This window comes from Amphiprion ocellaris, chromosome 15 (genome assembly GCF_022539595.1).
Source record: "Amphiprion ocellaris isolate individual 3 ecotype Okinawa chromosome 15, ASM2253959v1, whole genome shotgun sequence".
Lineage (NCBI taxonomy): Eukaryota > Metazoa > Chordata > Actinopteri > Pomacentridae > Amphiprion > Amphiprion ocellaris.
The window spans coordinates 16,259,960-16,272,594 of NC_072780.1; the positions used below are offsets into that span (position 1 = coordinate 16,259,960).

Genomic DNA, 12,635 nt, shown 5'->3' on the forward strand with positions numbered 1-12,635 from the left:
CAGAAATGTTTCCACAAACAGTCTTATTGACAGATATCAGAAAAGGTGATATTTAAAAATCAGTGGGACATCAAAACAGACTGATTTATTAATCTAACGGATGCACACGTGCATGATGGGTGAATATGCCGACACCAGAGTTTACGGGAGGCTAAATATGAGTAAGCAAAGACAGGAGAGGTCAGGTGGGCTCTGACTGGCTTCAGGTTGGTTAACCGGTGTGACAGATGGACCCCTACGCTCAAATGCACATTCATGACCGCACGTGTGCACACATACAGTTCAGTATCTTGCACACACCAGCAGAAGGTGTGTGGAGTTACAGTTGCTGCCCGGGGGAGATTGCCACACAATTAGACGTGCGTTTTATAGAAGCAGTCTTATGTAAGAATTCACAGCGGAGCCAATACACCAGGGAGAGCGCAATTGAGATGAAGAAAAAATAAAACAGAGAAAAAAGGGGGTGGAGAAGTAGAGGGACTGGAACATCCTCTGCATAAAAATAAAGCAGGAGAATGAGGGTGAACTGCATCCACCTCTCCAACACACTCCCATCCTCTACGCTTTCTTTTTTGGTTTTCATGCGCCTCAATGTCGTCAAAATGACACACAGGCTCTTTCATTGCATATATTTAGCTCTTTTCACTGTTTACACATCTACACAAATTTTAATTCCTGACTAAATTACCATGCCAAAGCTCTGTTGACAGAAAGACATTATGTAAGTCAACATAAAAATGTTTTCTTCGCACATTTTATTGTCACTATGTGGCTCAAACGGTTACTGTATCATGTTTTGGGCAGACTCTGTGCATTATTATCTCACATGAGTAGCTTAAGTGATTTGAAGAATTGGTTGAGGTCTGTTTATTGTACTGTATACTGTAGTTACGTGGCTTTACTGATGCTAGTTTGGCAGTCTGCATTGGACCGCTTTTAGATTCACATCAGAAGTGAAATTTCGTCTAGTTTCAGATCCCTTTCAGAGGGGGATTGCCATTTCTCGTCTTGTTTATTTTTGCAGGTCTACCACTTTATGGGCTTTGATGAGTCAAAGAGTTCTGGAGAAAGCATCATTAAAGGTTTAAAATATTTAGTTAGGGCACAACACATTCAACAATGCAGTGGAATCACTGAGTTCATCCCTCAAGCTCAGCTTTGGTTCCAGGTATAGTCAAGTATGTGAATGTCTACCTGAGCTGCTGGATGAGGTCCTCTCCCTCCTTGATGACATTGACGGTGACCTGCAGCGTGGTCTGCTGCTGCTGGCCAAAGCGTTTGATCAGATCCTGGACGGCCTCCACGGACTCGGCGTAAACGTCGTCCAGCAGCTCCTTCTGGAGCTCCTCCAGCCACGTCCACAGCTACAGGAGGAGACGTGGAGGAGAGGTGTCAGGTTTTTCTGCAACTTTATTCAGCTGAGTTACGTCATAGAGTCCTAATGCTGTGTGACTGGTGTGAAGTCTCACTCCATTAATACTAAAACCCATCATATATGCTTTCTGGTCTAATGCTCACACTGGACTGCACCATTTAAGTTCTCACTTTGGCCTTGGAATATACATAAACATATACTTTCTCCATCCAACAGCATACAAAGTAACACAAATTTGTCGCTGCTAATGCAATTACAAAGCCCTCTTATCGACATTTAGATAGAACATAATACAAACTTAACAGAAATTTTTACCCTTACTTCGAGATCCTCATATGCAGCTCTCCCCTCTCTGTGATTGGCTAAAATCCCCTGTCACAAGCTAGATTTTCTTAAGCTTGAAAAGTGACCAGGAGAAGGTGAAGACATCTACGTTACTGTAGAATTTTTGAACATTAGTGCAAAAAATATTGCCTGCTGAGAAACGTCCTCAGTTTGAACAATGTTCATCTTTCTGTGACTAATTCAACTAAATACAAAACACAGACGTACTCCATTTCATCTGTTAATTATTTTCCTCTTGCTCAGAGAGCACTGTGAAAGCTCTCATCCACACACAGCCCACCATCCACTTCAGCATTACGTCATCCTCCCTGCCCACCTCTTTGACGTGCGTGTGGAAGGCGACAGACATGTCCAGCAGGACTTTGCGCTGCTCCACGCGGCGAACAAAGTCTTGGATTCGGTCTTCGAGCTGGTGGGCGGCCTGGTAGATCTCCTCTGGGTCGCACTCTCCCGTCTGGGCCAGCTGCTCGGCCGCCTCCAGCAGCTTGTCTGCATTGGTGTACGTATTCTACACCGAGGGACAAGAAGAATCAGAGAGAGAAGGATTAGCTCAAGAGGGCAATGTAAAGCGAGAAAAACATATTCTGAAGATGAGCAGAGAGAGGAGAGCGCAGAGGCAGGGACAGAATGAAAAACAGGATATGCAGAGGACATATACACTGATGGAGTCAGTGATAGCAGAGCTGCACAGAGATAACTACTGAAAGGAAATAGAGACTGAGAGTGGGAGAGGATGAGATCAAGAAGATGGAGAAACAACAAACAGAAACAAAAGGCTATATTAAGGTGGGAAGTCAAAAGGCTGGTATTAATATTCTCTGGTTAAAGCTCATAAGTGCTGAAGGAGTATTCAGCACTGGAAGTAAGAATTCAGATTTGTTAGTTAAGAGGTAGGGTTGGAACAGCAATACAGCAACAAATAAACACACATAAATAATACAGAAAAGTACTGTAGTAGTAAATATTTTATTATCGGTTTATTTCTTAGATTAATTAGTAACGTGGAAAACAGCATCACTGCAGATGTTTTAGTTGCTATCTTGTAGCTGTGATTAAAAAAAAATTAAACCAAATCCCACCACTCAGTATCTGCTATTTGAACACAATAAAACACGTGTTTGAACACAGTCGGCTACCTGTGCCACTTCCTCAAAGTCCTCGTGTCGTTTCTGCAGAGCTCGGGCTCGGTGGAGGGACTTTCCCACACCTGTGTGTTTGCTGAGGAAGGCCTCGCCATGGTTTTCTATCCAGTCCAAAACCTGTGCAGAAACACCCACATAGTCACAAAGTGAGACAGACCCTGGGAAACGAGCAACCACAAGGGGGCGCCCTGAGGCGGCGGTTGTGCCACAAGTGTTGATGATGATCAAAACTGTGTGAGAGCAAAGGAATGACAGAAATGATGATTAGTATTGTAGGAGGCGCTGCACTGAGCCCGTCTTCACACACTCCCCTCCCTGCACTTTGTCCTTCATGGCGCTAATGGATGAGCAGCATCTGCATGGACATTCGACCCAGTTCAGTTGCCATAGCAACAGTTGCCATGTCAACCCACTCAGGAATGCCCATGATTTTTGGACACTGAGCAAATGTATTATCATATCGGAGCATTTGATTAAGACATGCTCTTTGTACTTGTCTTCAAACCTTTGTTCTGCAGGGAACATTTACATTTCAGGCATTTACTCAGTGCTCCTTCCTATCCACAGCAGCATGTGATGAGTGAACACACAAAGTTCCAGCAACTTGCTCAACGACATCTCCATAGGAAACATGACTCTGGCTGAGATCAAATCCTCTAATAAGTATAGAATCCTTCTACTCTGCAGGCTATCCTGCTATTTTCAAATTACTGCCTAACCATCTCGTGTAATACTGAGAAAACCTGACAGTGAAGTTTGGTCCTGGATTTACTGCATTTCAACAAATGTGTGCTCCCGTATCACCGAAAACAGATATACTGTGAATGTGCACGTTGTGTGTACCTGTTGGACGTCCTGTTGAAAGACGCAGAGCTGCAGACGTTGGTGCAGCCGCACTTTACGGTGCTGCCAGATGTTTTCCAGCTGTCTCTGGTGATGCAGCACCTCGTGGATGATGTCCAGGACGTGGTGCACTGCCTTGGAGTAGTTTGCTGATGCGGTCAGTGAATCAGCGCTGCCCGGGGTCAGAGGTCGCTGCAGCTTGTCCAGCAGAGCTTTGCCGTCTTGGCTCACCTGAAAAAAAGACATCATGGTATTGTACAATGTTTTACAGCTACAACAGAGATACATAGGTAAGGTGTTTGCTTGTAAAATATGATTTGTATTTAAAATAGAAATATAAGCATCAGCAGTCAGCAAGCTGTGTGCCTGCTGCCTGAAAAAGCAAGCACTGCTGACGTCAGACTCAAAGAAAAATGATTAAAAAGGTGCAGCAAAAGGGGGTTTAGTGGAAGATAATGACAGGATTTTTCTTCCACTGCACAGCAGCTCAAAGCACAGTAGTAAAAAGTGTTAATTTATTTAAAAATTAAATTTGCAGTAGACAGTTGTACTGTGTAGGAGATGGCTGAGGGAAAAAAGCTTTTAATTTGACTTTTATTGCCACCTGATTGAATTCTAACAATGTGAGGGTGCATTTTATAGGAAAAGTGAAATGCATCTTAAGCCTATTCTGCACTAAAAGATAAAAGTTAATACAGCTACTGTAGTGATTTATGTTCTAGTAACACAATAAGCTAATAGAGACTCCTAGAAGTGAATTTAAATGTGAATAACTACAACAATCCTGCAAATTAAACCATAGTAGGTTTTCTTCCAGTTGCAATGTGAATGTAACAGACTCAAGTTAGGAAAATCCTTTCAGGGCAGCCGCTAATGACTGTTTTAGTATTGATTAATCTATTGAATATTTTACTGATTAGTAGATAAAAAAGCTTATTATTCAAATCAGTATGGCAAAACCTCTTAAAAAGTCTGTGTATCTAATAAAGCGCAACATGAACACATGGAATATTTGACAAGCACAGTGCAGCTAAATCATTTCAATTTCTCCTTATTGTATCCTAACTTTGGTGGGAGCTTCTAATTCTATGTCCATCTGTTGTCTTTAACGCATGTATGTGTTGAGTTTTTCAGACGTCCCAGTCATAATAACAGGAAAAACATTAGTTACAATGAATTGAAGCCCTTTAAAATGGGATAAAATATTGAAGTTGCTGCATTATCAGCGCTGATGTCATCAATTATGCCGGCTATTTGTAGCTTTTTATCCATATTTCTGCAGAAGCATTATGTCTGAAGTTACCTCAGAGTAGGCAGCAGTGATGTGTTCGTACAGGCCTTGGTGATGGTGGATGGCATCTTCAAGGTCTTGCAGCTCAGAGGGCAAATCGACCTCACCGCACGCCTTACACCACGAGTCCACGTTACTCATGTACTGCAGGAGAAGAAGAAAACCCATTAATGATTTCACATAAGCGATACAGTGGGGGTTTTTACATCCTTGTGTTCTTCCCAGGAGTCATGTTTCACTCAGACATACCAGAGTGAACAAGAAATGTGGAATGTTACTAGGCTTAAACATGCAGAAATGGCATTGCTTCTGCGTATGCACACACTTCAGTGTTTTTCAGAAGAACTATCTACAGCTGAATGAGCTGCACTCTGGCCTGTGGTGACTTCCTAGAACTTTATGTACCCCTACAGGGGGAGGGATGGAAAACAAATAAAACAATCAGTAAGACTGGCCTCAAAGAAACATCAGAAAGTTGAAGTACTCTCCATCTAATTAAGCATCTCTCCAATGATAATTAGAATAACATGAATGAGTAGAACAAAGATTTAAAACAAGCTGCATGTGTGGAGGAAAAAAGGTTGGGTTGAAAACCTAAGGGAAAAAAAGGCTGCTTCTATTTCAGCTCACAAACATGAAAGGCCGGTCTGATGACGGCAATATTCCAGGTCGGAAAAGTCGTACCACCCATGTTCCCTATTCTACTCGTGTGCCTTTTAAGGCCATGAATCAGTTCACAGCAGCCGCCTAATGAGCACAGGCAGAAATAACAGCAGATAACAAATACTCTGCTTATATCCTGCATATGTTTATGTAAATATATGATAACGATGTGCATATGTTAAGATTTATAGATTTAATGAAGCCAAATGGGTATTTTGCAACCTAGGAAGTGTGTGTGTACGCGTTTGTATGCATCGATTAGGAAAGCAAATGTTAACACCTCAGCTCCCACCAACAGCACGTCAACTTGAGTTTTATTCTGAATCCAGCTCCCACTAAACCTGACTGATTGTACGTTTTCTTGAGTTGCATGACATAATCAATACTGGTGTCATATTTGTAAAATAAATATGAAGTCAGAGCCAGCAGCTGGTTAGTGAGCTTGGTTTGATAACTGAAAATGGGAGCTTTTGTTGGGTTTTGAGTTTTATTAGAACTAAACGACAGGTTAAATGATTTTTCAGAGCCATAACAAAAACCTTTGCTTTCTCATTAAGAATTTTGTAAAGTCAGAAATAGAGTGCATGTCTCTTGCATATCTTACATCTTTTTGCTCTGAGGATAAACAAGAGACAAAACTTTATACTGAGGACTGAAACTTGGAGACTATAAATCTATGTAGGGCTAAATTGACAGTCAGTTCATCAGCAACACTGTTTACTCTCAGTTTATTGTTGAAGTAATTTTCACAAGGAACTTCCAGTTTCCCATTTCCAGTTTCTAGTTCTCTCCTCTGAACTCCAAAGAACTGTGTCAGTCCTGGTTAAAGTCTGGCTGCCTCTATGATCATTCACTATAGGGAGAAAAAAGGGGTGACAGGTGTAATTGTACAGGTGTAATTTATTTGGAGATGAGCATTGTCATTAAACTGGCTGATTCACCAAAGAACCAAAGCGGGCTTGCCTAACTGCAGGATCTAGTTTGTCAAAACATGCCATTTTCAGCATGAAGGTTGCTGTTTAGAGGTTGTTGTTGTTTCCTGTAGAGTAACAGATAATAAAAAAAACAGCAGTATGCAGATAGCAAAAAGAGAGGAGAATCCTGCGTCGCATGGCTGAAATGGCAGGTTTATACCTAAAGGTTACAATCAATGAGTCAGACTACCCATATGAATTTTTTCTTCTGTGAAGGCCATTTTAACTAATTGAACAAATTATTCAGTTGACAACTCACATTTGCCCAACTCACCTGGTCACATTTCTGGTGGAAGCTGGCTGACATCTCTAGCAGCGTGCTACGTTCATCCAGTGCAGCAGCAAATGCCTTCCATTCCTGCTCCAACTGGCCTGAGATCTGCTTGATCTGCTGGGAGGCGTAGTGACCCGACTCCAGCAGCCGGTTGCCCACCGACATGATCCGGTTAATGTTCACGTACACATTCTGTACGGTGAGACAGAGCAAAGAAGGATGAGGTGGGTGAACTACGCCTTGGCAGTTCAATAATAGAAATATGTACTGGTAATACATACTTCATCAACAGCAACGAGAAAGTTTTTAATAGTGTAATATAAATGCATTAGATGCCATGAAAGCACATAACAACTCAAAAGTTCAGATACATGAGCAAACTCCAACGGTGCTCCTTTCCTGGCTCATAAACATCCTATCATATCCCATAATAACAGAGCCTTTCGCCCTTCATTGCTCTTCGCGTCACATCCATGCAGGCGTGTTCCTCATCACCTCCATATGCACCTGCAGTCCTTCCTTTGTGATGACTGGGGGTGGCAGTGGTTGCACTTGCTAGATGGTCATCACAGTTTTCAAAAAACAATCCATGACCCCGTGTCCCCCATCACCTCCACGTAAGCAACGAATCAAAGTAAGACGATTCCTTTATCCACATTTATTTTTTACGCATGTGTGTAAAAGTATTTTTTTATGTGCGTTTTCAAACACATTTTCAACAGTTAAAGTATTGCCTATGTACCTTGCTAAATAGGCTAAAGTGGTTAAATTTAAACTAACTTTTGTTTCTTCTGTTTTTTTTTTTTTAAATTGGCGATATCTGATGATTTTTTAGTTGTAACCCCCAGCCATAAAATGAACAGCGGATTGCGGAAAAATTGTGTAAGAATTAATTCAAAAAGAAGAATTTGGAAAAATACAAATTAGACTGAGGAGGAGAGAGGCTTGAGGAAAAGATAAACTGAGGGCTTAAGTAAAAAAGGAGAGTGAGGACTGTCGGGGCTGTTGGCATTGTTTCTAATCCACGCGCAGAAACTCTAGGAGCTACATTGATTCCTCGTCTCAACAGTTTCATAATGGTTACGTAAGACCGACTGTGGATAGAGAATAGCATTACTTAATACCTGGTAGTATTGCTGCTAACACACAGGAAAAAATGCAAGTGCACAGAAGTACAGGCTGCTCTAAACAAACACTCAAACACAATACTAGAGGTTGACGCTAAGTGCAATAACTATATGATTATACAGTGCAGGTCAAAGAATTGAGTCCAAGTGGGTGGAAGAGCATTACCTCCTGCTGAGAATCAGTGTGTGCCCATGTTAGTGTGTGTGTCTTACCATGCAGTTCATCGCAAAGTGGTTGTGTTGGGTTTGCAGCTCTATGGCGTGGGGGTGGTTGTTGCCAATCTCTGTGTAGCCTGCCAGGAACAAACCCTTGTTGTGCATGATCCAGTCAAACATCTGAGGCAGGAGGATGTCGGAAAGAACATGCACACAGAGGAAAGAATTCAATCACACACACAAGATACAGCTTCAACAGTAACTTTTACACATTTCTGCAAGAAAAGGTAAGAACAAACAGCTGGGACTTAAGTGTGCGTAAACCTTAGTGTATTTGTGTTCTGCCGCAGTGTTCACACAGTTGTCATCTTTCCAGGCCAGAACACAGAGAAATGGACTGCCTCTATTAAGAGCATCCTCTCAGGCTCTCCTAGAGAACAACTCGTGGCCTATGGTGTCCTAGCAACAAGCTCCTACTACTGCAGTGTATCCAAGACTGCAGCTCTCTCTGTTGCTGCAACCTGCTATTTTATTCCACTCACTCAAACATGGATCTCTGAATTTCTCTCCCTGTCTCCTTCTATTTTGTGCCGCAGCTGTCATCGCCTAAGCTGTCTGGGTGGCAGCCAGAGTTGGTGGCCGTGTACCTGCAAGAGCCATCCTCCATCTCCCTGCCTCTTACCTATAGATCTGGTGGAGGATGAAGCGCTTCCCTTTTTACCTCTCATTTTATTTTACAAATAAATTTTAAGGCAACTTTTAAAAGGTGAAGACTGTGATCCTGGAGAAAACATCTTTATATATATATAGCCAGTTAGCATGATTGGATAGTAAAGCATGTGCCAGATTTATCATCCCTCTCCCCCTGAGCATTAAAATGCACAAGCTCAAACATGCACAGGACATGCTGGAATAGTATTGTGGGGATCAGTTTGAGCCACTTTGTTTCCCATTTAAAGAGCCAGAGCTGTGTATGAACACCAGATCATTTTTTTCAGGACAAAAAAAAGCTGAGACTTTCAGGAGACATTGACAGATTTTGATAAAAAAAAGTGTATTGGATTAGAATCGCTGGCTCTACCTTTAAGGGCTAAATAAAATACCAGTTCATGAGGACTCCACAAACAGCATAAATCAATGCTTCTCTGTGGGTGTAATTAAGTTTATGCTAATATTGGCAGATCGTCTGCCCTACAGTGATCACCAGCTGTGCTTATAGATTACCATTACATCAATGTTCACACTGAACGTCACACCAGCTCCCACCATCCACCGACCTTCTCCGCGTCCTGTTCGAACAGGCGGAGCTGGAAGCACTGATCCAGCTGGAGCTTGCGGACGTGCCAGGCCTGATGGAGGTGCTGTCGGGTGGAGTGCAGCTTGTCCAGCAGCTGGGTGATCCGTGGCACCAGGCCCTGGGTGTCGGCGTTGCACACCCCACTGCCGCTACTGCTGCTGCCACCGCTGCCACCGCTGCTGCCGTTGCGGTTGGAGAAGGACTCGCTGCTCTGAATGCGCTGGAGCAACCTGGAAATGCATTTAATGTGTGTATTAATGTTGACATTACTGTAATCGTATTTGCTCTTGTTTTGCATTTCTGTTACATGCGAAAATTCCATTTGATTTGCAAAGACAGATACCTAATTAACAGACATAATTCTGAGCTCAGACTTCCAGAGTGTTAAAAATCCCACTTGTTTTTGAAATGGTGCTGCATTATATATGTAAGGAGAAACTACAGGAGACTATTAGGATTAATATGGCATAGGGAGAAGTCTGGGAGCAGAGCACCACCTCGTGATCTCATTGGGAAGGAGATTTTTTTCAAAAACTGAGACTGTGGTGCAACAACTTGCTGTAATGTTAAAAACACTTTGCAGTTAGAAAAAACACAAGCACAGCTAAACAAGCCTGGATGAGAGAACTGTTGGGAAGGTGTAGTCAACATGGTTTGTCCAATCTTCAGTGAGAACCGGAGTCGAGATCAGTTTTGTTATCTGAAGCTTATGTCAGTCTCACGGGCTAAAAATGTTTGGCGTTGCTTGGCAACACCAGCCGCGGCTTCAGACACCAGTGTAAATAGAATCGGAATCATCACGATTTTAACTTGTAAATATAAAACATCTTTACCCCACACATTACCAAATTATTTGGGCCGCACATCAGGTCAGAACAAGATTCCAGACCAGATTTCTCCTCTGATTGCTGGAGAAGTGAAATGTGGGTAAATAAACCCAAAACTCATGTATACTGAGCTCGGCATAAGATATAAGCTAGTAATAAATTCCATCGATGATATGCAGGTATTGGATCCTAAATTCTTGCAAAAATTATTATTATGATCATGTTTAGATTCAAGCAAGACAAAGTTTAATAAGCATAACAATGACTCAAGTGATGTGAGTGGTGACCTGTTTTTTTTTGTTATGTACAGATTGTGTGTTTTGATGGAAGTGAATGATATGATTTTATATTGTTAAATTTGCATATCTGCTTCTCAAGTGAACACCTTAACAGAAGGTTTTTTTTTAAAAATTGTTTTTATTTTTACCTAAACTGAACTATATTATCAATTAAACCTTCAGCTGACATCCTGACAGAACAACGTCCAATCAGTAGATCATAGGTACATTCTCTATGTAAACACAAGCCTACAAACAAGCAACAATAAGACATATGCACATGCAGTTTTTGCAACAGTATGGACAAAGTGCAGATTTATATTGACCTCTGTCCTTCAGTGTCCAGCTCTTCTATCGGTGCTTTTATGACTTTCTTCTTCAGCGTGGCGTGTTCTTCTATCATCCGCCTGGCTCCCTCCAGGTCTTGAGGAAAATCTTTCCTCGACACAGTTTCCTGCATCTCCTCTAGTCGAGCCAACATCTGGGTGGCGTGACCAGAAAACTCCTCAAACGCCACGCGCACCTGGAATAAAACAAGAACAAAACACGTGAGTGAGAGGCAGTGAATTATAATTCCTAACAGTTGACTGTTTCAGACGCCAAACACTCACATCTGAAAGAAGAATCCTGCATATAATAGCACTCCTGTTGCTGCGCTGCATTTAAACATTATTGAGGATTTTAGGGATCTTGAGGCAGATTTAAAGATTAGGCAGACAGCCTTGACTGACAGGATGGGTGGCACATTCTCACCTCTATCCACTCTTCATGGTTGTAATCCAGGCTGCCGTCGAAGTCCGCCGTCAGCTGGGAGGGGTCCACCACTTTCGTCAGACCCTCTAGTGACACCATGGTGGTCTAATGAAGAGAAGGTGGAGGAAAGAAAGAAAGTCAGGAGAGAGGGATGGAAGTTGGTTGAGGTGGATTGAGGTTGATGTCAGTCCTTTGAGGTAAATGCTTCTTATCTCTCTTCTCCTCCCACTGTGTGTCTCTGCTACCTTCAAGAGCTGCTGAAAATTTTGACACTTAGGAAACGCATTGCCAACCCCAGTTTCCCAGAAACTAGCAGCACAGTTTAAAAAAAGAAATCCGAGCGGAGTTGCAGAGATTTTTGGCTTTTAGCGGAAAGCCCTGTAATTAATAACTTAATACATCCACAACAAGACTTAAGCGCATTTTATCCTCTTCATCCTACTAATTCAGCTCGCTGCAGCTTCACGATACCATAAAAATCGACGAAAGACACAGAATCCACTGAGTAAAACAATCCTGCACACGCGACACGTCGCTGTGACTTCTAATTTCAGAATTGAACACTTAAATCAGTCTGGAACTGTTTCTCTTAATCATCTCTTGTCGTCTCTCACTTCAGAGTTTAGCAAAATTCAAATCTTCTCCACACAACAATTGCATATTACAATATCAATTTCAGAGATACAGTGAAGAAATGTCTTCCTGTTTGGTTTCAGTGCCTCTGTGTTTCTGCTAAGCCACCTCCGCACAACACCCCCACACACATGGCCAGAGATGGATGGAGACAGAACGGTAAGCTAGATAGGCTTTGTGTAGGCCACACAATGCAGAGATGCACTGCTGTCCTTGGGTGGAAACGCACAGTGGCTTTTGCCAGGGGAAAATCCTGATACTGCTATGTTAGCTTTGTTGTTCAAGTTAATTGATTTGTACTACGTTGAGTGGTGACAGAGGCTCGATCAGGGCCGTTTGAGAAGCGTTTTTCTCCCACTGACTGAACCGCGTGATGTCTCAACAATCAAAATCGGGCTTGCAGTCGCCTCTCTGCGCTTCGGCTTGCTGCTTCCTTTCTTTGCACCTGAACTGAACATGAAGGGAGGAGCGAGGAACGGAGGGAGACATGTCCTACCTCGGAGGTTTCATTCCCCCGAGCGCGGAGAAAATCCTTGATACATACACTGAAGCAAACACACACACCTGCTACAGTAACAGTCGACATACTGGACACACATTTGCTGTAAATGTAGTCCTAGGACCAATCCTATATCAAGTTACCTTGAACAATACAAT

The 12,635-nt window shown here is 42.4% G+C and overlaps 1 protein-coding gene across 8 annotated transcripts in view; it reads right to left on the reverse strand.

The window, feature by feature from the left end:
• Nucleotides 1–12,635, reverse strand: part of trioa (trio Rho guanine nucleotide exchange factor a) — an 85,643-nt gene that overhangs the window by 29,281 nt on the left and 43,727 nt on the right. For all 8 annotated transcript variants that reach the window (XM_035943842.2, XM_023260959.3, XM_023260958.3 and 5 more), the window contains 10 exons: nucleotides 11,346–11,450; nucleotides 10,919–11,115; nucleotides 9,468–9,717; nucleotides 8,248–8,370; nucleotides 6,908–7,099; nucleotides 5,009–5,140; nucleotides 3,706–3,936; nucleotides 2,857–2,979; nucleotides 2,037–2,228; nucleotides 1,195–1,364 (listed from right to left, as the gene is read on the reverse strand). In XM_035943842.2, coding sequence (XP_035799735.2) covers nucleotides 1,195–1,364; nucleotides 2,037–2,228; nucleotides 2,857–2,979; nucleotides 3,706–3,936; nucleotides 5,009–5,140; nucleotides 6,908–7,099; nucleotides 8,248–8,370; nucleotides 9,468–9,717; nucleotides 10,919–11,115; nucleotides 11,346–11,450 — 1,715 coding nt within the window. The remainder of the gene's footprint in view (nucleotides 1–1,194; nucleotides 1,365–2,036; nucleotides 2,229–2,856; nucleotides 2,980–3,705; nucleotides 3,937–5,008; nucleotides 5,141–6,907; nucleotides 7,100–8,247; nucleotides 8,371–9,467; nucleotides 9,718–10,918; nucleotides 11,116–11,345; nucleotides 11,451–12,635) is intronic.